The 23,930-nt window shown below is 44.8% G+C and overlaps 3 protein-coding genes across 3 annotated transcripts in view; all 3 read left to right on the top strand.

The window, feature by feature from the left end:
• The window catches only part of LOC141121905 (uncharacterized), a 619,894-nt gene that overhangs the window by 378,903 nt on the left and 217,061 nt on the right, over positions 1-23,930 (top strand). The gene's annotated exons all lie outside the window — the stretch shown is intronic.
• The window catches only part of LOC141121822 (uncharacterized), a 40,270-nt gene that overhangs the window by 1,716 nt on the left and 14,624 nt on the right, over positions 1-23,930 (top strand). Inside the window, exons 2-8 of the mRNA XM_073611538.1 lie at positions 1,134-1,261; positions 1,348-1,471; positions 1,588-1,685; positions 1,771-1,998; positions 2,078-2,281; positions 2,411-2,552; positions 3,843-4,993. Coding sequence (XP_073467639.1) covers positions 1,387-1,471; positions 1,588-1,685; positions 1,771-1,998; positions 2,078-2,281; positions 2,411-2,552; positions 3,843-4,993 — 1,908 coding nt within the window. The 5' untranslated portion in view covers positions 1,134-1,261; positions 1,348-1,386. The remainder of the gene's footprint in view (positions 1-1,133; positions 1,262-1,347; positions 1,472-1,587; positions 1,686-1,770; positions 1,999-2,077; positions 2,282-2,410; positions 2,553-3,842; positions 4,994-23,930) is intronic.
• Positions 19,022-22,948, top strand: LOC141121889 (uncharacterized). The gene is made up of 7 exons (XM_073611644.1): positions 19,022-19,099; positions 21,460-21,587; positions 21,674-21,797; positions 21,914-22,011; positions 22,101-22,325; positions 22,405-22,608; positions 22,730-22,948. The coding sequence occupies exons 1-7, from the start codon at positions 19,075-19,077 to the stop codon at positions 22,931-22,933; spliced, it is 1,008 nt and encodes a 335-aa protein (XP_073467745.1). The 5' UTR covers positions 19,022-19,074; the 3' UTR covers positions 22,934-22,948.

The raw sequence follows: 23,930 nt of genomic DNA, 5'->3' as shown, positions 1-23,930 counted from the left end.
CCCCATTTCCTGCATTCTGCACACTGCACCCCTGCAGTGATCTACACCCTTCTCCGGTACCCTGCTCTCCATGTCCTGTCTTCTGCACCACATTACATGCATCCATCTCCTGCACCCCATGTCCTACGTTCTGCACCTCATAGATTACTCACAAATTACTTGCCCAGCCCCGGGTGCTGACAACCCACACTGCCCTAAAAAAACTGTCTCTTAACTTTTCCAGCTGACTCCTAGATTCAAAGTAAATTTATCAAGCCCCGCCTTATATGACTTCCTCCCCTCCCCCTCATCTCCTTCATTATGTAAGTCATGCTGAGATCATCTCCCATTGGTTGAGCAATATTCTCATTTGTCTCTGAGCTCCTTCTTGCTATTCCTCGTCCTGCCTGTTGTTTCCTTGGATTGATTTTCTGTGTAGTGACCCCGGCTTCATCTCTTGGATGCGCTCATCTGTTGCTTGTCCTGACCTTTATCCTGATTCCTGGATCTCCTCCTCATCTCTCCTCCATATCCTCTTACACAGCTTTTCTCCACACCTGCAGTGATCCTGGGGGGTGGAAACTTGGCACCAGCACTCAGCAAAATCCATCCCCACCATTAGGAGCTCTGGAGAAAATTGCCTGCTATTTACACTGCGTTCCTCCGCACGTCACCTGATCACATGAGAGCTTACTTTCACAGATTCCTGACAGATTTCTGTATGGTAAAGGTCACAGTTCACTCTTCAGTTTAGGAGAGGTAGGACACACCCAGGAACAATGATTTGGTTTGCACGGGAGCCTCATATAGAAGACCCCTCAAATCTCCCCATCCAAATGTCCCTCCATCCAGAGTCTATATGTCCTATGACATCACACTGACCTCACAGCTCCTCCTCCCAATGTCCCTCCATCTGGCTTTTTAGGATGTGGGCGGATCCTTGGCATCCTCACTAGCATAGTGGGACTGTTGGTCCTGTGTTGTATGTAATGAACCTATAATGTCTGCAACAAGCTTTTAACCTGAGAAGTGTTGGGGTCCTTTGTGGGTAAATTATACATCAGTATGAAGTGGGGCTTTAATAAGATGGAGACCTGAATGGAGAGGTGAGGAGAATTCTGGGAATATCATTTGATTTTACTATTTGTGTTCAGATCTAGAGTTTTCCTTCTGTGAAGTCTGGAGATCATATGGCCATCACATTGCCTCCACCTCCCTCCCTGATAGAATAGAGAAATACAAAGAAGATTCTAGAAGTCACCAGAGAGATCATGGAGGAGAGGTGAGCGGTGCTGGGAATTCTGGGACATTATCCAGTAACAGACAAGGGATGTGTCTGGATGGTGACTGTATCATTGTGTGTGTCAGGTTCCTATAAGGTGTCAGGATGTCACTGTCTATTTCTCCATGGAGGAGTGGGAGTATTTAGAAGGACACAAGGATCTCTACAAGGACGTCATGATGGACAATCAGCCGCCCCTCACATCACCGGGTAAGAGGAGACTTTATTGTAAAGGAGAGAGCAGTACGGAGGCTCCACCTAGATCCCCCATCATCTGATAAACACATAGAAACAATGTATTCAGTCAGTGTGTGTGTTTCCTACAGATGGATCCAGTAATGGGAACCCACCAGAGAGATGTCCCCATCCTCTTTATTCCCGGGATTCCACACAGGAAGATCACACCATCCCTCACCATCATCAGGTAGATGAGGAACAATCACTGTATCATTAGGATCTGTACATTATCTACATTGTTACAATTGATGTCATTTTTATTCTATATTCAGAGTGGAAACCTGAGAGATTCTAAAGTTGAAGTTAAAGAAGAGATAAAAGAGGAGGATGATGAGGATGGGGTGATGGAGGAGTCAGAGTTTCTAAAAGAACACAAACATCTGTACCAGGACACCATGGTGGAGTCATCCAGCTACAGAAACCCACCAGAGAGATGTCCCCGTCCTCTGTATTCCCGGGATTCCACACAGGAAGATCACACCATCCCTCACCATCATCAGGTAGATGATTGACAATGATTGGTAGTTCTGATTTATACACAGCATGTTTGTTACAATGAATGTTCTATTATATATTCAGAGTGGAAACCTCGGGGGTGATAATGTTGTTAAAGAAGAGTATAAAGAGAAGGATGAGGAGTATGGAGTGATGGAGGAGTTTTCAGAAGGACACAAGGATATGATGGAGCCACCTAATACCAGGAACCCACCAGAGAGATGTCCCCGTCCTCTGTATTCCCGGGATTCCACACAGGAAGGTCACACCATCCCTCACTGTTACAAGGTTGGTGGGACAGAGCTTCTAAAACACACTTATAGAGTCATCGTGTGGATTTTTATTTTATTATATTTTTTTATGTGATGTCACAATAATAAAGCTTATATTTTACAGATGGTATTTTCTGTTATTTAGAGTGGAGATCCAATCGATATAGAATTTGAGGTGAAAGCAGAAGAAGAAGAGAGGTATGTGAGGGATGATCAGCACTCTATGGAGGAGGATGGAATAACGGGGACATTTATAGAGGAGGACACTCCTACAGAGATCAGTACAGGTGGGTCATTAACACTAAATACATTCCTCCACCCATACTGCTCACTGATTGGTCCAGAGTAGGGCGGGGACTGGGTGATATCAGCCTGTAATATCCTGGTCACTTTCCTGAGCTGTGTTCCCCGTCCTGTATTCCTGTATTTCTCTCGGATAATCTTCCATCTCTGTGCTGCAGACACAATTTATGTATCTAGACTGGATTTATGGAGATTCTGGGGTTCAGCTGGCAGCAAAATGTGGATTTTCACCATAGGTGGTACAAGACCTAGGCACCTGGGGTATGCGTTTTATGTCTTCTGCCTCGTGCCCAGGTATGGCAAGATCTCAGAACAATTCTCCCAGGATTACTTTGTTGTCTGCTGGCTGTGCCGGGTGGAGGGATATGTCTGTATAATCTCAGACCCAAGTCACTGAGTGCAGTCTCAGGAGATGGGAGGCAGCGGTGTGGGACCTCTGCAACTTGTCTCATGTAAAAATTAATCAACCACTGAATACCAATATTATGAGTCCCGACCATTACACTGTATAATTTATATTGTACATTACATACTCCTGACCCCTGCACTAAATACTCTATGTTGTACATTACATCATTCTGATACTATATAGTCCTATCTGTTGTATCTTATACAATATGTTGTACATTACATAGTCCTGACTTCTTCTCTCTCCCCTCTACCCACTGCTATATATACACATAATATGTATTCTCTTTTGTTACACCCATTTTCTACCAGCTGGACATTTTATATCTGATATTTGATTGGAGCACAGACTTTTACATGTTGATAATAATGTGATAACATCCTCAAACTTTGGAAGCTTAAACAGAAAGTGATAATGAGGGAGGAGTCAATAACTCAAAGATGATGGTCTTCAGGATCAGTCCAGTCTTCATCTTGGTTGTTCTCCCCCCATCCTCACTCTCTGACCTCTGGTGGGGCTCAGCCCCGCTGTTATTCATGACTAAATCATGGACTAAATAAGGAAGTGCAGGACTTCTTGTGTTGGGAAGATGGCAATGAGTGATAGAGGGGGGGGACACTCGTCCTATAATCCCCTCATCACTGTCACTCCTATAAAAGACAGTTCTCGTTGTTTCCAAACTCTCTCACTAAGGTCCATGAATAAAGAAATGATCTGGTAGGAGATCAGAGGACCCATTTACTAGTTACCTTGAGGGTGGAATTGTAAGATCCTCAGAGAGAAAGCTGCCTGATGTGGGCGGAGTCCTGGTTTAGGAGAACCAATCAGCTCATGTCTAGTAATAATCTTTTTATTTCTATTTTAGTAGATGGACGGGAGATGAGGAAAACCTCAGAGGATTGTCTCACTTTGTCTCCAGACTGTAAAGTAGAAGATGAGGACATCACGCAGTATAGTCCAGGAGAAAACCCGGCTACCTCAAATGTCCATCCGGCACCACACAGTGTAGATGGACCATCGTATTCCTCTTATCCTGAGGAACCTCAGACTGCGAGGGACGGTGCCGTCCTTCCAACAGATAAGAGCTTTTCCTGTACTGAGTGTGGGAAGTGTTTTCGTTATAAATCCCATCTTAATATGCATAAAAGATCCCACACAGGTGAGAAGCCGTATTCCTGTCCTGAGTGTGGGAAATGTTTTTCACAGAAGTGCAATCTTTCCATACATCAGAGATCTCACACAGGAGAAAAGCTGTTTTCCTGTGCTGAGTGCGGGAAATATTTTTTACTAAAATCACAACTTATTACACATCAGAGATCGCACACGGGTGAGAAGCCATTTTCCTGTCCTGAGTGCGGGAAATGTTTTTCAGATATGTCTGGTCTTCATAGACATCAGAGATCTCATACGGGGGAGAAACCGTATTCCTGTACTGAGTGCGGGAGATCTTTTTCAAACAAGTCCAATCTTTGCAAACATCAGAGATCTCACACAGGAGAGAAGCCGTATTCCTGTCCTGAGTGTGGGAAATGTTTTTCACAGATGTCTAATCTTTACAAACATCAGAGATCTCACACCGGAGAGAAGCAGTATTTATGTCTTACGTGCAGGAAATGTTATTCAAGCAAGTCCCATCTTTACAGACATCAGAGATCTCATACGGGGAACAAGCCATATTCCTGTCTTGAGTGCGGGAAATGTTTTTCAGATATGTCCAGTCTTCACGGTCATCAGAGATTGCACACGGGGGAGAAACCGTATTCCTGCCCTGAGTGCGGGAGATCTTTTTCAAACAAGTCTAATCTTTACAAACATCAGAGATCTCACACAGGGGAGAAGCCATATTCCTGTTCTGAGTGTGGGAAATGTTTTTCACAGATGCCCCATCTTTACAAACATCAGAGATCTCACACCAGAGAGAAATCGTATTCCTGCCCTGAGTGCGGCAAATGTTTTTCAAGCAAGTCCCATCTTTACACACATCAGAGATCTCACACAGGGGAGAAGCCATATTCCTGTCCTGAGTGAGGGAATTGTTCCTCACTGAATTCCTGTACATCAGGGATCCCACACAACCCTCGAGGTGTATTAGTGCCTTGAGTGTGGGAAATGTCTTCTATATGAATGTTGCTGGACATCACAGATCTCATGTGGGGAAGAAGCACACCCTGATATACACCTCAGATATACTCCATGGCTGATCTTCATCATGTAAAAAACAGTTGATAAGGAGATCAGAGATCACCAAAGACATGGATGAAGTGTTTTACCATGTTGGCCATCGATAGCAGTACAAAAATAAAAATGGAGTCATTATCTTTCATTGGTTGAGTACATTTTGTGGTGTAAGCTTTCACAAACACTTAGAGGTCTAATTTTTAAATATTTTTTGGACAAATGTTACAAGCATTCATCCGGCCATCATAAATTTATATATTCAGTGCTCGGGACAATTCCCCTAAAGTGTCATATACACAAATAACCCCCAGCAGCTGGAAGCAACTTATCTCCCCATACAAACAGAAATTAGAACTGCACAATTTTGGCTAAAATCAGAATCACAATTTTTTTGCTTAGAATAAAGATCATGATTCTCGTAGCATCTTTCACATTATACAAAAAAAAAAAAATCGGACTAACTTTACTGTTTAGTTTTTTTTTTTTAACTTCATTAACCACTTCCCGCCCGGCCTATAGCAGAATGACAGCCTGGCGGTGGTTCTGGTATCCTGACTGGGCGTCATATGACTTCTTTCAGGACAACATGCTGGCGGCCTGTGGGGGCATGCAACGCGGCAATCAGTGGTGCGGCATGTCAGTCTGACACACCGCATCTCTGATTGAGGTAAGGAGCCTCTGACAGAGGCTCCTTACCACGTGATCAGCTGTGACCAATCACAACTGATCAAGTGCCGGTAAATGGCTTTCCTCGGTTCGTGCTGACAGAAAGAGCCGATTGGTGGCTCTCCTTGTCAGAGGGGGGTCTATGCTGAAAATCAACACATTATCAGCTCACCCCCCAATGAGAGGTGCCCACCACAGCTGAAAATCTGTGCTCATCAGCTGCCAGTCAGTGCCCACCACAGTGCCCATCAGTAACACCTGTCAGTACCTCATCATCAGTGCTGCCCATCAGTGCCCTCTATTAGTGTCCATCAGTGCCACATATCAGTGCCGTCTATTGGTGCCTATCAGTGCCCATCAATTCTACATATTAGTGCCCCCTCATCAGTGCCCATCAGTGAAGGAGAAAACAAACTTTTATAACAGAAACAAAGAAAAACTTTTTTTTCCCCAAAATCTCTTTTTTTAGTTTGTTTAGCAAAAATAAAAACCCCAGTGCTTATCAAACACCACCAAAAGAAAGCTCTATTTGTGGGAAGAAAATGATAAAAAGGTCATATGCGTACAGTGTAGCATGACCGCACAATTGTCATTCAAAGTGTGAGAGCGCTGGAAGCTGAAACTTGTCCTGGGCAGGAAGGGACGAAAGTGCCCGGTATTGAAGTGGTTAAAGTGTGTTTTTTCCAAAAATATTGTGTTTGAAAGACCGCTGCGCAAATACAGTGTGACATAAAATATCACAACAACCGCCATTTTATTCTCTAGGGTCTCAGCTAAAAAAATATATATATATATAATGTTTGGGGGTTCCAAGTAATTTTCTAACAAAAAATACTGATTTTAACTTGTAAGCAACAAATGTTAGAAAAAGGTTTAGTCTTTATGTTCTTAAACTGACCTCATTTACAGACCAAAGTTCATTCCTTTGATCTAAAAGAACCAAAAGTTACAATGTTTCTCTTTATGTTGTGATAAACTTGGCAAGCTGCCTGTTTTTTTTTGTTTTTTTGACAGCTGTCGGCTTGAGCAGAGAACTCTGCATTGAATTGAGGAAATGCTGTGTTAAGTTTGGGAGGGGGGGGGGGGGTAGAATCACGATCTCGAGTCTTTAACGATTAATCATGCAGCTTTAACAGAAATGCTGTATATATTCTCAATGCTATGATCCTCCAATGATAGATTATGTAATAATAATCTCCTTTAGCTGTCATATATCCACCAACAAATTGGCTAAATGTCCATAAAATGGTACACTCCAGATCATCCATTGTCCCGGTGCAAAAATCTCCTCCAATCACTCACCAACACCTCCGTGAAATGTACTAAAAGATTGGACTGTCACCAAAATATCAGACTATTGTGAATGAATGGGTCACATCAAGCATGATGTCATACAGAACATTGGCCTCCAGGTGTATCCCTCCTTCAAATATGTAAGTCTGATATCCCTCTCTCCTTTATTTCTTCCAAGAAGGATTATAAAAAGAAGGAAAAGAAACAATATCCATAGTACATAGTACAACAAAAATGATGAATTTACAGTAGAATTATGCTTCTAGTGACACGTATTTTCGGAACTGTGTTGCAATTGCAGTATCAATGTTAAGTGCAATATCCCAAATAATCATAAAATTAGCCGTATGTGCCACCGATTCTCCTCATCAATCACACACCACTGCGAAGGACTCACATGCAGATGAACTCTCACCAGACAATGCGACACTTGGATCACATAGGGTCATACAGGGCTTGTTGTAATAAACCATAGTCACCACATATCCTTTTTTGGTTCCTGGTATTGCTATTTAGACCATCATAGGCATGAGAGAGTATTACAGAGAAGGCAAAACTCATGGGATTTTAACCCAAGCAGAGTGAGGGTTTCTAGGGTTATCTGTTAAAAGGTGGAAAAACTGAATTTCAGTTTTCCCAGGTGTCATGGTTGCCCACCATTCACCACATTTTCAAGCCCTCTGCCAATATATTCCCTGGCGTCCACACACAGACCACATAACCTCTGTGTTGAGCGCCAGGGAGCTGCCTCCTACTGAGGGCTTCACCACCTCATTTTAGCAGTCTGCCTCTCCACTGCACCTGCATGTGGCTTCACCACATGCAAGCTACATGCCTATCTCCACGCACCCCCCTCCCCTGTCTCAGTGGGCATGGCACAGTCCTGCTGTTCCCGCACTACATGCCCGCTGGAGACAAAGGCCATGCTCCCTATGCATGGCCAAAGTAGAGGGGGAGGGGCTGGTTCTCAAGGCAACCCGATGTCAGGACTTGTGTTGCCTGGTGACGGGATAGCATCCCGCACCCGAGATAAATACCGGAGCGGGTCCAAGGCAACCTCAGTCTCCCTGCTCCCTCCCCCTTGTTCTGCTGCCATGCTCCTATCCTTGCTGTGTGCCCAGCCTGTGCTATGGACTCACCCCTTAGTGTGGCAGAGTTCTGCCATTTTTGCTGTGTGCCCAGCCTGTGCTATGGTCTTAACCCTTAGTGTGGCAGAGTTCTGCCATCCTTCCTGTGTGCCCAGCCTGTGCTATGGTCTTAACCCTTATTGTGGCAGAGTTCTGCCATCCTTCCTGTGTGCCCAGCTGTGTACTATGGACTTAACCCTCAGTATGGCAGAGTTCTGTGTGCACAGCCTGTGCTACGGAATTAAAACTTCTGGTGCCAGAGTTCTGCCATCCTTGCTGTGTGCCCAGGCTTGTGCTGGGGATTTAACCCTTACTGTGCCCTGCCCTGAGGAATGAACCATTTGCCATGCCCTGCGCTGAGGATTTAACCCTTGCCGTGGCCTGTGCTGGGTACTTAACCCTTTGCTGTGCCTTGTCCTGGAAACTTAGGTTCTCAGCACAGGGCATGGCAAAGATTTAACACTTGCTGTGCCCTGTGCTGAACACTGAACCTGTGTTGTATCCAATCATTGCCTACTCCTGCTGTGGGCCTGGGCGACTGCCCTGTGTTTTGGGCTTAACCTTTACTGTGCCAGTTTGTTTTGAACTCTGACCCTTGCCCCTCTCTGCCGGTCCCCATCTTTCAATAAAAACCTTGCGTGTAACTCCTGCTCGCTGCGTGTGTTCTGTCCCACCTGCACCTCTGTCACAAACTGGTGGCAGCAGGGGGATCAGAACATGGAAAAAGATGATGGAGAGCAACAGGCCCCTAACGCTGGACCTAACTTGGGCTAGCGAATACAGGATTTGGACTGTGGCAAGTTTGCAAGAAAGAGCTTGGGAACTAGGCCTTGCCTGCAGGGGCCTGTCCCAAAATGAGCTTGTCAGTGCTATCAAGGAAGTTAGCCTCGAGAAGCTGACAGTTTGGACACTCCCCAGCCAGAGACTGAACGCCTTGCATCAGCTGACCAAAGCTCGAGGAGCCCCTGGATTACTTGGTATGAGGAGGAGATGGCCATCCTGGGTCTGTAGCTACCTTGGATGACAGACGAGAGGCTATCTGGAGGGCTGATGAGAGGGAAACCCTGGGAGGCCTCAGAGGATGAGATTCCCTCCCTAACCCACCAAGGGTGATTCATAAGGACTTTAAGCCCTTTTGGGAAGCTTCAGGGGATGTGGAAGGATTCTTACAAGACTTTGAACACTTATGTCAGCTGCTGGAGGTGCCTGTGCGGACTGGGTGTGTTATCTGGTAGGCATGCTAAAAAGGGGTGCAGCTGTCGCATACCAGGACACCCAGTGGAATTGAGATTACAATAGGGTGAAACAGACTGTTTTGGAATACGACGTTGTAACCCCAGAAACCCACCGGATCCAATTCCAGGACCTTTTCTTGTCACTCTGAGCCATCCATCAAAATGTATACACACAAAATATCACAGGCCTGCCGGCGCTGGTTGGAAGAGAACAGACCCTCACCATTGAACACGTTGAAGCCTTTCTAAAGGAACAGTTCTATGACAAGTGCCCGGCAGAGGTGTGAGAGTGGGTGAAGGAAAGGAGCCCTGTCACACTTGAGTGGACTGCTGCACTGGCGGATGAGGTCCTTACCATCAAGCCACATTGAAATAAGCTGGTGACCAAACCACCTAAGACCCAGAGCCCTGGCTGACCACTGCCTGTCATCTCCACACTACCTTTTTGGTGACCCATTGCTCCAACCCCAGGACCATCCCCAGCACCTTTCTATTGGCCCTGACCATCTGGGCTGTTCCCGGACCATTGGTGCTATGGGTGTAACCACCTGCAGGCCAACTGCCTCAGGAACCACCGCACCACTCTCTCTGCCCACACTCGTCAGGTCAAATACGTTGAGTTGTCACTGGATGAAGAGCTGTTTCCCCCACCCCCCAGTAACTAAGTGACCCTCTCAAAGGTCAATACCCCCCCCCGTGGAGTTTACAGTGGTCATCAACTAGTCCCTTCCTACCTTGAGCGGAAATAGTGCCACCTGCAAGAGGTCCTGATTGATGGGCAGAGAACTATGGGATGAGTCATGAGCGGGCTTCCTGAGGATGTTCTGCTTAGGAATGATTTAGCAGAGCTGTTTTGCCAATATGTCAAGGCAGTGACAAGGAGCCAAGCCAGCCAAGGTCTGCCACCTGAGGAAGCCCAACCCAACTGCATACCCCCCTGCCCTAGATCCAGTTAGTGCTACCAACCCTGACCTGAATACCACAATGACCTTGGACCATGAAAAATGTAAACAGGAACTGGACTTTGACCTTACACTGAGCACATATTGTCCCCAAGCAGATTCAGGACCCTTAGGGGAGGGTAGAAAATGATTAATTTGGGAGCAAGGGCTATGATATTGCCTTACAACCCTGCGCTGCAAGCAAATAGTTGATAGTCCCCAACTGTTTAGGTTCCCTCTGCTCCAAATTGCCCATGTTATCCCCTTAGCTGGACACCTGGGAAAAGGAGAACAGAAAAAAGATTGACCCAAGCATTCTACTGGCCATGCATTTCCCAGTCTGTTGCTCACTTCTGTCAGACTTGTGAAGTTTGTCAAAGAAAGGGGTGACCCAGGGCCCCATGCCCATCATTGAGGAACCCTTTCAGAGGGTGGCTGTGGATATATCCTGTAATCGACCAAGCGACCTGCTAAGCAGAGGCTTTAACCCTGTCTAGCATTTCAGCAACTAAGATAGTGGAAGTGCTTATCACTGTTTTTTCCTGTGTGGGATTCCCCAGTGAGATCCTGACTGATCAAGGCACCCAGTTCATGTCAGATGTAATCCAATCCCTGTGGTGCAGGTGCGGGGTAAGGGCCATCTGGACTACCCCCAAACCAACGGCCTCTGTGAGTGCTTTAATGGACCCTGAAAGGCATGCTGAAAGCCTGTTTAGACAGTGAGGCGGACTGGGAAAAACTCCTCCCCATCTATTGTTTGCATACTGGGAAGTGCCGCAAGAGTCCACTGTCTTCCCCGCATTCCAACTCCTATACGGGTGGAAGTTCTGAGGCCCTTTTAACCTTGCTGCAGGAACATTGAGAAGGGGAGGTTGAGGACATTGGCACCCCAGTTGCACCTTATGTACTGGAACTGCGTGAGCGCCTATCCCTACTTGCTGGCATGGCCCACAGCCACTTCAAAGCTGCTCAGACATATCAGAAGAAGTGGTATGACTGCAGGCCCCACAGACGAGAGTTCACCGAGGGCCAACAAGACCTCCTGATACTCCCTCACCCCCAGGAAAAACTCTTGCACACCTTGGTAGGACAGTACAAAATCCTCCGCAGATTTGAGACTAGCTATGTGATTAGCCTAGATAATCATGACCAGTGACAGCACGCAGTCCATGTAAACATGCTTAAAGAGTATCATGACCGCGCCCTGCTCATACTGCATATCTGCCCTACCCCTATAGGCAAGACTGACCTAGAGGCCCTGCCAGACCTCCTGCAAGCCACAAAAGCCACCCACTTGCTTAATCAAATTCAAACAGGGGCTCAAATAAGTTCCCAGCAGAAAAGTCAGATGCTGGACGTGATCAAGAAATGGGCTATCGCATTCTCGGCAGCCCCAAGACGCACCAATCTAGCCCTTCACCAAGTAGAAACCCATACAGAGACTGGAGCTCTACCACACATACTCTCTCACCTACAACCTGTTGATTGCGCCCCCAGTGGACTACCAACCTCCGGGTCTGATCGAGTGGGAACGGGAGCTATATCGTCAATTCAACCCCAGCCAACGACATTGTATCCTCAGATTCACATAAAAATCCTCCATCTGTACAACAATTCAAGAAACTAACTACAAAATTATGTCGAGGTGGTACAGAACCCCATCGCTACTGCAAAAATTCTTCCCCGCAACGTCCGACCTATGTTGGCGGTGCCAGGGGGACCAAGGAACTCTCCTACATATCTTCTGGTCATGCCCCAAGATTGTAGACTTTTGGAGAAATGTCAGCCAAATCGTACAAGAAATTCACAGAACGTCCTATTCCAGACGACCCCGCCTTCTTTCTCCTCCATGCTTCCACAACCCCGGAAAACACTTATAAGAGGTTGTTTAGAGTTTTGGCTCCGAAAATGGGAAAAACACCCTCATAGGTAGGCACCACATCCCTAAGTAAATAATTTTAGTAGACATACAAAGGAAAGAGATTTTCACGGTGCAAACAAATTAAGTAAAAGGAAAAGCTGTATATCTTTTCTCTTTTTATAATAAAAGAAACATTTTATTGTTTACATTTTTTTAAAAAACACATATATTGTATAAAGTAACAGACATGTTCCCATTGGGATAGGATTAAAACAAGATGGTCAAAAATAGGGGATGACAAGAAAAAGTATACACTACAGGTTCACAGATGGTAATTATTGCATACTAGCCCGACATGTTTCACATTTGTCGCTTTTTCAAGGGATATGCAATTGTATAGTGAGTCATCCAAAACTTTTAGTAATTCTACGAAAAATAAAGAAAAGAGAAAAAAAAGAAAAGTTTTTATATACGCACATAAATAATTTTTAATATTGATACAGCATTAAATATCATGAAAAAGCACGTGTTGTCACTCTGAAGTATCCATAAAGGCTTACCCCCGAAGTTGACCCTATAAAATCTCGTCAGAACCGGCATAGTCAGACACAGCCAAGCATGACAGCAAGGGGGCTCATTAGCAACCACAGGGAGCAGTAAGGAGAAGCTGTTGTATAGATAATAGACATTCAGTGTCAGGGAAAAGTGTTATTATGCCAGGGGTTAATTAGGTTTAAGAAAGGATGAAATTTAAATCAGTCAATTAACACTTACGCCGAGAATTAATTAGAACTGCAACCAAAGATAGGTGGTCAGCGGTAGTGGTGAAATAATGATTGCCAGGAATGTTTGGATAATGAATATGTTAAAGCTAAGGAGTAAAATAAAAGCAAAGAGTATTGTCACTACACATAGAGATTGCTGGGCTAGATAATTTAATTAAATTTAAAGAAATATTTACAAACAAAGAATGAGAGTCTATAATAATGTATTTAAGCTCAAAGTGCAGAGATTAACTGGATGTAACAGCCAAGGCTATATAAGCACAGTTGTAACTCGGCAAGGGTACAAAAAACAAAGTAAGGAGAAAAGATTATAGGCATAAGTAGAGGCAGGGTATGGTGTTCAACAACCAGTCACTTACCCTGTCGAAATCTAGGCTTGCGTCCTCCGGCTCTGGCAGACATAGCTGTCAGATATGCCGGTTTATATACTGCTTCCCATCGAGCCGGCGTGTGACGACGCCGGCTCGATGCGGACGTGATGGCGCCAGTGCGCATGCCCAAAAACCCCGTCCGAACTTCAAGTCCCATAAGGCAAAGCGCCGGCGAAGGAGGCCGACATGCGCACTACCGCGCACAGCGGCTCCTCCCGCACAGGAGCCGCGTCACGGGGTGAAGAGGACGGGGGGGGCTCCAAGGTGCCCAGCGATGGAAACGGTACAGCGGGAATGCACGGCGCAGGGTGGGCACATCTCAAGGGTGTGCCCCGGGCGTCCGTGTGGGTGCAATAGCCCCCCTCCGCTGTTTCAGCAGAGACCGGGCTGAAAGTGGTCCGATCAAGATGGGCCAAAGGGGTAGCCGATCGAGTAGGAAGAGACCACAGATCTTCCAATCTCGATCGGCACTTCCAGAGGGACAACACGTTTACATGCAAGTCAAAATATGGTTGCATTAAGGCAAAATTACACATTAAAGACTGGTTACACATCAATATCTGTTGATCCCATACACAATGTATTACAAAATATATTATAAATACATTTATAATAATAACAAATCATATGATATAGATAACATGAGGGGAAGATGATGAAGGGGAAAAGGGAGAACTGAAGGGGCACAAAAAAAAAAAAAAAGGGGGTGTCAGATGGAAAATGACATCAGGGAATGTTGCATAGGCAGCTAACATTCAGAGGAAGGGCCTGTAACTAAGGCTTTCGTTCAAGCCCGGAAAATGAGTAGCTTGAAGAGCATAAATCCAGCAGGCTTCAAGCTGGAGCAGTGTCCGATCGACACTGCCGCCTCTCTCGTCCAGCGGGACATGCTCCAGAGCGTAGAATTTAATGGTTCTAGGGTTAAAATTATGGTACAGACCCACATGCCTGGCAATGGCTGTATCCATTTGTTTTTTCAAAATGGGTTTTATGTGGTCTCTAATTCGTTTGTAGAATGGTCGTTTCGTTTTACCGACATAAAAGCCACCGCAAATGCATTGAGCTAAATAGATTATACCCGGAGTTTGGCAGGTGGCATTAAATTTAATTAAGTGCCACTGTCCATTAGGAAGTAAGAACTGTGACGTGTTTTCTACATAGCGGCAAATGTCGCATTTACCGCATGGAGAAATACCTATGTAAGGGGATTTCTTGTTTTTTGAGGTATCTTGGAAATGGCTGTGGACTAAACGGTCCTTCAATGAGGGAACCCGTCTATAGGTAATTTCAGGAAATGGATTAATGTGTTTGCTGACTGCTGGATCAGCAAATAGAAGAGGCCAAAATTTGGTTATGATGTTCCTAATTTCTCTATGTTGACTAGAGTAACGGGTAATCAATCTTACCGTGTCGGATTTTTTGGGGGGTTTAGTTGAAAAAAAGTAACGAGTCTCTATTTTGTATTTTGACCCTATTGTATGCCCTTTTGAGGCATGAGTGACTATATCCACGGGATAGTAATCTTCTGTACAGGTCTTTGGCTGCTGTCTGAAAGTCTACGTCCTTGCTGCAATTGCGTCTTAAGTGTAAATACTGGCTATAGGGAATGCTCTTCAGCAAGGGGCCTGGGTGTGAACTATCCGCGTGGAGAATAGTATTCCCAGCCGAAGGTTTTCTGAAAAGTGACGAGTCTAATTTTCCATTGGCATCAATGGAAATAGTGAGATCAAGGAAATTAATCGCAGTTGTACTATGTTCCATAGTAAAACAAAGATTAAAGTTATTAATAGAAATTATTCTAAAGAATTCTTTCAACTCCGTTTCTGACCCAGACCAGAATAGCAACACGTCATCTATGTAGCGATACCAGGAAACGACCTTTTCCAATAACTGGGTCAGGTCGTCCCTGGAAAAAAGGTCTTTTTCCCACCCCCCCAGGTACAGGTTGGCATACGATGGGGCACATTTAGTCCCCATCGCAACCCCCTGCACCTGGAGGTAGTGGGAAGAGTTAAACATGAAGACGTTATGTCTCAGTATATAATTGAGAAGTTCCAGAACAAATTCATTATATTCCTCAAATGGAGGACCTCTCTCGTACAAATGGTTACTCACAATTTCGATGCCCTTACTGTGGGGAATAGTGTTATATAGACTTTCAATGTCCAGTGCAACTAAAAGGGTGCCTGGTGGGAGTGAGATACCTTCGATGGTTCTTAATAGATCTATGGTATCTTTAATATATGAAAAGAGAGAGGTAACGTGAGGGTGTAAATAGCTGTCTACCAGACTGCTGGCGTTTTCCGTTAGACATAGACAACCAGATATTATGGGACGTCCTGGAGGTTCCAGGATGGATTTGTGTACCTTTGGTAAGGCGTAGAAAGTGGGGATTCGTGGGTCCCTTACATAAAGGTAGTCCCACGTGTTCTTGTCTATGATACCTTTATGATATGCCTTAAAAATGATGTTATAATATTCAGTATTGAAATTTTGTATTAAAGTTCTAGAAATAGGGCGGTACCAATCTCGATTGGATAAAATCTTATTGCACATGTTGATATATTGGGAAGTTTCCATGATAACTAAATTCCCGCCTTTATCGGCGGGTTTAATTATTATTTTTTGGTTAGATTCAAGGGATTTAATGGCGGCTTTTTGGTTTGCATTTAAATTCGAGGATATACAGGGACGAAAGTTAGACTCTTCAATTGCTTGAGAGGTTTGTGTGACAAAGGCCCAGATGTTGGGATTAGTACTTAAGAGAGGAAAATTTTTTGATTTCGGTTTATAGGACTGTGGGGGGGGGGGGGGGGGGGGGAACGACACACCAGCGACCGACAACTCCGGCAGATGCAAGCAACCTGAGACAGATCTTATAAGAGGTCCGTAATCCGTCACCTCCTTGACACTGACAAAGCATGTATTCCCCTCCACTGGAAATCCCCACATCCACCAACCGTAGACCTGTGGCTTAGAAAGGTTGAGGAAATAAAATGGAGGACCTTATTCTCACAGCCAGACATCGATGGGACCAGTACTCCAAAACTTGGATGCTTTGGAACCTATTTGTGTTCTCGAAAGAGGGCCAGGCCATCCAGGGAAATGACACAGGCGTCTGAATCGTACAAATTCTCCTGTCGCATCTCTACTTTATGACAAACTCACTGGGTCATGCTATAACCTAGCTACTCTGTGGATCCACGATCGTGGACCCCCCCCTCTCCCCCCCTCCCTTTTTTTTCCCTCTTCTCCCCACCTACTGTCTATGCTATTTCTTTCTGCTCATGGAATAGCACTGTATTTTCTCACCAAGCATACAAACACGCTCTTATAGGGTAAGGGAGTGCACAATATGAATAGTAGAACTATATATTAAGAAGATTTGACCTACTATACACTCTGGAAATCAACTGAATCTCTGTCATTAATCTCTCCTCTCCTGTAATATTACAAACTGTTATGAGGTGTAGCACCACACATGTCCATGTAATATGTTTTGCTTCTGTATCTTCATTATGTTTACCCTGTGGGTCTTGTCTCTTGGATCAAATAAATAAAAAATAAAAAAACACACAACTTAGTAAAAAAATAAATAAAATGATATAAAGGAAAAAATAATTCCACCACCATTTTATTCTCAGCAGAGGAAATAGATGCTAATGGGCTGCAGGAGATCTGCTGAAAAAAAGGGGGGGGGTTGCTAATATGCTGTAGGAAATCTGCTTCTTTTCAACACCCTCCTATATTCTTATCAGATCCCTTGCAGCCTATTAGCACCCATTTCCCTTTTTATGCCTCAGCAGATCTCCTGCAGCCTATTAGCAACCATTTCCCTTTATATGCCTCAGCAGATCTCCTGCAGCCTATTAGCAACCATTTCCCTTTATATGCCTCAGAAGATCTCCTGCAGCCTATTAGCACCTATTTCCATATTAGAGAATAAAATTATTATTATACAAGATTTATATAGCGCCAACAGTTTACTCAGCGCTTTACAATGTATAAGGGGGACAACACAATTACAGTACAGTTCAATACAAAAGGTACAGGAGGGCCCTGCTCGTAGAGCTTACATTCTAAAGGGAGGGGGTGGTGGTACAAAAGGTAATAGCTGCAAAGAATGATTTGATGGGGGTGGCTCAGGGACAGTTGTTAGGTGGGTGTGGGATAGGCTTCCCTGAATAAATGAGTTTTCAAGGATCTCCTAAAGGTGGACAGGGTAGGGGCTGATCGGACATACTGGGGCAGGGAGTTCCAGAGGATGGGAGAGGCTCTGGAGAAGTCCTGAAGGCGAGCATGGGAGGAGGTAACAAGGGAGCTAGAGTGCAGGAGGTCCTGGGAGGAGCGGAGGGGACGATTTGGGCAATATCTGCAGATGAGGTTGGTGATGTAGATGGGGGCGATGTTGTGAATGGCCTTGTATGTTATGGTTAGCATTTTGAATTTTACACGGTGGGGTAGGGGAAGCCAGTGAAGAGAATGGCAGAGAGGATCAGCAGTCACGGATCGATTAGTGAGGTGTATTAGTCTAGCAGCAGCATTCATAATAGACTGAAGGGGGGATAGCCTGCTTAAGGGTAGGCCATTAAGGAGAGAGTTGCAATAGTCGAGGCGGGAAATAAATAAAATGGTGGTAGTTCCAATTTTTTATATCACACAATATTAGTGCAATGGATTAGGAAACACAAAATGTCAGTTAAAACCCAGTAAAGGTAATTTTGGGGCCACAGACACAATCTATCCCCCAGTTCATAGATTCCTAGAGAAGAGTTTGTTGTGGAAGAGACGTTGTGTACAAGTCAATGAAACCCCCGACACTCCTAGCTGAGAACAATGAAGGAGTTTACTATTCAAATCCAAATACTATTCAAACTACTAGTTTTCCCACTCCCTATCTCCCCAGCTGGCAGAGACAAGACTTCTTATAGAGTGTCAGCTTCTCGCATCGTCCAGCATCGGGAAATGGGTGATCAATACAATGACCCCTCCCCTTATATCCATAAACACCGCCCTATTATCATCAAAGAAAAAGATGTGACATCATCTGTGATAAATCATCGACTCATTTCACCTCATTAGTATCCAGTGATAAACCATAAAGTGACATCAAAGTCCATCCAATGTCTCCTTTATACTTCAATAAATGACATCACCACCATAAATGTCTCCAAAACCTCCAGAGCTTCTTCCTCCAAATCTCAGTATATGCTCCAGCAAACCCTGCGTAGTGGGCTACAAAACACCTCCTTCATCAAACACCAATCCCGTGCTCTCTTGGTGCTCACACTCAGATTGTGCGTTCACCAGATCTCCATCACCCTCTTAATAAGTGGCTCCACAATAGCTTTGGAGGAACCCTGGCTGAGAAAGGCTGGACTAGGCAGTCATATATTTCTATCCCCCTTGGTGGGAGTGGAGATGACCCCATCTATAAGGATATACAGTACATACACACACAGCACAAGGCCGTGTTCACACTACGAAATGTTTTTTGAGGCTGCAGTTCTTCTGAGCTCCACAAGATGGTGATCTCACTTCTACCCAGACAGGAAGTCTCTATGGAAGACAGGAAGTGATGTCAGATACACACAGGAAGTTCCAGGTGAGAGGTGAGTTGGGCGAAAGTAGAGAGGATACATGTTTGGAAGTGGCAGCAGAGGAGGTAATAAGATCTTATTTTATTTATTTTATTTTAGGTACTTATATAGCGCCATCAATTTACGCAGCGCTTTACATATACATTGTACATTCATATCCTACCCTCCCTACCCTCAAGGAGCTTACAATGTAAGGTCCCTAACTCACATTCATACCTATACTAGGGACAATTTAGACAGGATCCAATTAACCTACCAGCATGTCTTTGGAGTGTGGGAGGAAACCGGAGTACCCGGAGGAAACCCACGCAGGCACAGGGAGAACATGTAAACTCCAGGCAGGTAGTGTTGTGGTTGGGATTCGAACCAGCGACCCTTCTTACTGCTAGGCGAAAGTGCTACCCACTACACCACTGTGCCGCCCTTATTTTCTATTTACACCCAGTAACCCCCCCCCCGTCATGTCCGTCCTCTTCCTCCATAGTCACTGTGATGTCTTTTATCTCCAGCAGATGATGATACACACATATATAGTGTGGAAATGTAGATTAACCCCTTCAGGATCAGAACATTTCCCCACTTGTGGGGCCGGAACATTCTCTTCATTCTGGAGACGTGTCACCTTTCCCACCAATCACCTTCTCACCTCATCAGTCTATACTAACAGATTATACAATTTTTATTAGTGGTGGGGGATGGGGGGTTATTTAGGGGTATTGAAATATGTATGTTTTATATATATAATATAATGAATTATATCTTATATATATAATCTGGTGTGAGGAGGCGGCACTGTGCTCGGTGATCTTTGACTTCTCCCGTTATGTTCAGGTAGATCTCCACCTCTATAAGGTTGCCTACCCCTGACATACACACTTCCTGTCTAGAAGTGAGATCACCACCTTGTGGAGCCCAAATCTGGGGATCAGGAGCCATTTCCACCCTTTACTCTCGGCTGGGGTTCTTTGTATCCATATAACAGATGTTCTACATGACTAAATCTGCAATCAATTTTACTGCAAAATCAAAGGGGCCAAAATGTCTCCCCCCCGAGCAGTAATATATTTCTATCCCCCTTGGTGGGAGTGGAGATGACCCATCTATAAGGATATACAGTACATACACACACAGCACAAGGCCGTGTTCACACTACAAGATGTTTCTCGGGGCTGCAGTTCCTCTGAGCTCCACAAGATGGTGATCTCACTTCTACCCAGACAGGAAGACTCTATGGAATACAGACAGGAAGTGATGTCAGGTACATACAGGACAATGAGGGTAAGACGTGGAGAGAATACACTGCTGGATCTGGTGGCAGAGGAGGTAATATGTAGATTAACCCCTTCAGGGGGATCAGTTGATGATTAATATATTTCGCTTCCAAATCTGGCCATACATGGTTCAGTTTTATCGTTCATCCAGCGGGATGAGAGGAAAAAACTGAAGTGATTCCCCCATCCACACATTGGAGGGGGATGGGGGAATCCTCCCCGCTGCACTATTGTATTCTGACAATGGGGGGCGCTCCTCCGCTCTCAGAATACACAGATCAGTGATGAAGCTATTGGCTGCAGCCGCTGATGGAGTGACTTTTATCCGGCAGTGACCACACATGGATGGAAATGTGACCGATCCCTGCTGAACCAGCTGAATTTCCATGTCTCTATGGTCACCATAAGTGACTTCCTCCCCTCCCCCTCCCCTCATCTCCTTCATTATGTAAGTCATGCTGAGATAATCTCCCATTGGCTGAGCAATATTCTCATTTGTCTCTGAGCTCCTTCTTGCTATTCCTCGTCCTGCCTGTTGTTTCCTTGGATTGATTTTCTGTGTAGTGACCCTGTAGGGTGAAAACTTGACACCAGCACTCAGCAAAATCCATCCCCACCATTAGGAGCTCTGGAGAAATTTGTCTGCTATTTACACTCCGTTCCTCCGCACATCACCTGATCACATGAGAGATTACTTTCACAGATTCCTGACAGATTTCTGTATGGTAAAGGTCAAAGTTCACTCTTCAGTTTAGGAGAGGTAGGACACACCCAGGATCAATGATTTGGTTTCCATGGGAGCCTCATATAGAGGACCCCTCAAATGTCCCTCCATCCAGAGTCTATATGTCCTATGACATCACACTGACCTCACAGCTCCTCCTCCCAATGTTCCTCCATCTGCCTTTTTTTCTGATGCTCTTAGGATGTGGGCGGACCCTTGGCACCCTCACTAGCAAAGTAGAACTGTTGGTCCTGCATTGTATGTAATGACATTAGAATGTCTGCAACAAACTTTTAACCTGTGTAGTGTGAGGGGTCCTGTGGGGTAAATTATACCTCAGTCTGAAGTGGGGCTTTAATAAAATGGAGACCTGAATGATGAGGTGAGGAGGATTCTGGGAATATCATTTGGTTTTACTATTTGTATTCAGATCTAGAGTTTTCCTCCTGTGAAGTCTGGAGATCATATGACCATCACATTGCCTCCACCTCCCTCCCTGATAGAATAGAGAAATACAAAGAAGATTCTAGAAGTCACAAGAGAGATGATGGAGGAGAGGTGAGCGGTGCTGGGAATTCTGGGACATTATCCAGTAACAGACAAGGGATGTGTCTGGATGGTGACTGTATCATTGTGTGTGTCAGGTTCCTATAAGGTGTCAGGATGTCACTGTCTATTTCTCCATGGAGGAGTGGGAGTATTTAGAAGGACACAAGGATCTCTACAAGGACGTCATGATGGATGATCAGCCGCCCCTCACATCACCGGGTAAGAGGAGACTTTATTGTAAAGGAGAGAGCAGTACGGAGGGTCCACCTAGATCCCCCATCATCTGATAAACACATAGAAACAATGTATTCAGTCAGTGTGTGTGTTTCCTACAGATGGATCCAGTAATGGGAACTCACCAGAGAGATGTCCCCGTCCTCTGTATTCCCGGGATTCCACACAGGAAGGTCACACCATCCCTCACCATCATCAGGTAGATGAGGAACAATCACTGATAGTATCATTAGGATCTGTACATTATCTGCATTGTTACCATTGATTTCATTTTTATTATATATTCAGAGTGGAAACCTGAGAGATTCTAAAGAGGTTAAAGAAGAGATAAAAGAGGAGGATGATAAGGATGGGGTGATGGAGGAGTCAGATTATCTTAAAGAACACAAAGATCTGTACCAGGACATCATGGTGGAGTCATCCAGCTACAGAAACCCACCAGAGAGATGTCCCCGTCCTCTGTATTCCCGGGATTCCACACAGGAAGGTCACACCATCCCTCACCATCATCAGGTAGATGATTGACAATTGTTGGTAGTTCTGAGTTGTACACAGCATGTTTGTTTCAGTGAATGCTTTATTATATTTTCAGAGTGGAAACCTCAAGGATAATATTGTTGTTGAAGAAGAGTATAAAGAGGAGGATGAGGAGTATGGAGTGATGGGGGAGTTTTCAGAAGGACACAAGGATATGATGGAGCCACCAAATACCAGGAACCCACCAGAGAGATGTCCTCATCCTCTGTATTCCCGGGATTCCACACAGGAAGGTCACACCATCCCTCACTGTTGCAAGGTTGGTGGGACGGAGCTTATAAAACACACTTATAAAGACAATGTGTGGATTTTATATGTGATGTCACAATATCAAATCTTATATCTTACAGATGATATTCTCTCTCATTTTCTTGATTTAGAGTGGAGATCCAATCGATATAGAATTTGAGGTTAAATCAGAAGAAGAAGAGACGTATGTGAGGGATGATCAGCAGTCTATGGAGGAGGATGGAATAACGAGGACATTTATAGAGGAGGACACTCCTACAGAGATCAGCACAGGTGGGTCATTAACACTAAATACATTCCTCCACCCATACTGCTCACTGATTGGTCCAGAGTAGGGCAAGGACTGGGTGATATCAGCCTGTAATCCCCTGGTCACTTTCCTGAGCTGTGTTCCCCATCCTGTATTCCTGTATTTCTCTCGGATAATCTTCCTTCTCTGTGCTGCAGACACAATTTATGTATCTAGACTGGATTTATGGAGATTCTGGGGTTCAGCTGGCAGCAAAATGTCCATTTTCACCATAGGTGTTACTAGATCTAATCACCTGGGGTATGTGTTTTGGGTCTCCTGCCCCATACCCAAGTTACTTACTCTGTTATCTGCTGGCTGTGCCGGGTGGAGGGATATGTCTGTATAGTCTCAGACCCAAGACACTGAGTGCAGTCTCGGGAGATGGGAGGCAGCGGTGTGGGACGTCTGCAACTTTCGCTGATTACTGAATACCAATATTATGAGTCCTGACCCTTACAATATATAATTTATGTTGTACATTACATACTCCTGACCCCTGCACTATATACTCTATGTTGTACATTACATCATTCTGATACTATAAAATCCTAACTATTTTATCCTACATAATAAGTTGTACATTACATTGGCCTTACTTCTTTTGCATCCATTCTCTAACAGCTGGACATTTTATTTCTGATGATTTGATTGGAACACAGACTTTTACATGTTGGTAATAATGTGATAACATCTGTCATGACTCTGCAGTAATACTTTCATGCCCTGTCTGTCTCTTACCTGGTCTGTGTATCAGCTTTAGGGCTTTTACTCTCACACCTGCATGGTTAAGTAATTTTCCCTCAGTGTGGCTCCACCCTAGCCTCAACAGGAACCACTATTTTACACCGTGTTCTTCAAGCCTGCCTTGCCAAGCAATATTGTGTGTTTGGTTTCCTGCTTGCCATGTGCTCTTCGTCTGTCTCTGTTACCGATCTTGGCTTGTTCTTGACTATCCCTGCTTGCTTGTGACCCTGACCTTTTGGCGTGTTCTCTGTCTATCCTTGTCTGCTAGTCGCCCTGACCTTTGGCTTATCTCCTTA

This window comes from Aquarana catesbeiana, unplaced genomic scaffold, assembly GCF_042186555.1.
Source record: "Aquarana catesbeiana isolate 2022-GZ unplaced genomic scaffold, ASM4218655v1 unanchor233, whole genome shotgun sequence".
Taxonomy (NCBI): Eukaryota; Metazoa; Chordata; class Amphibia; order Anura; family Ranidae; genus Aquarana; species Aquarana catesbeiana.
The sequence above is the reverse complement of the archived record's forward strand: the minus strand, read 5'-3'. Positions and strand labels throughout refer to the sequence as shown.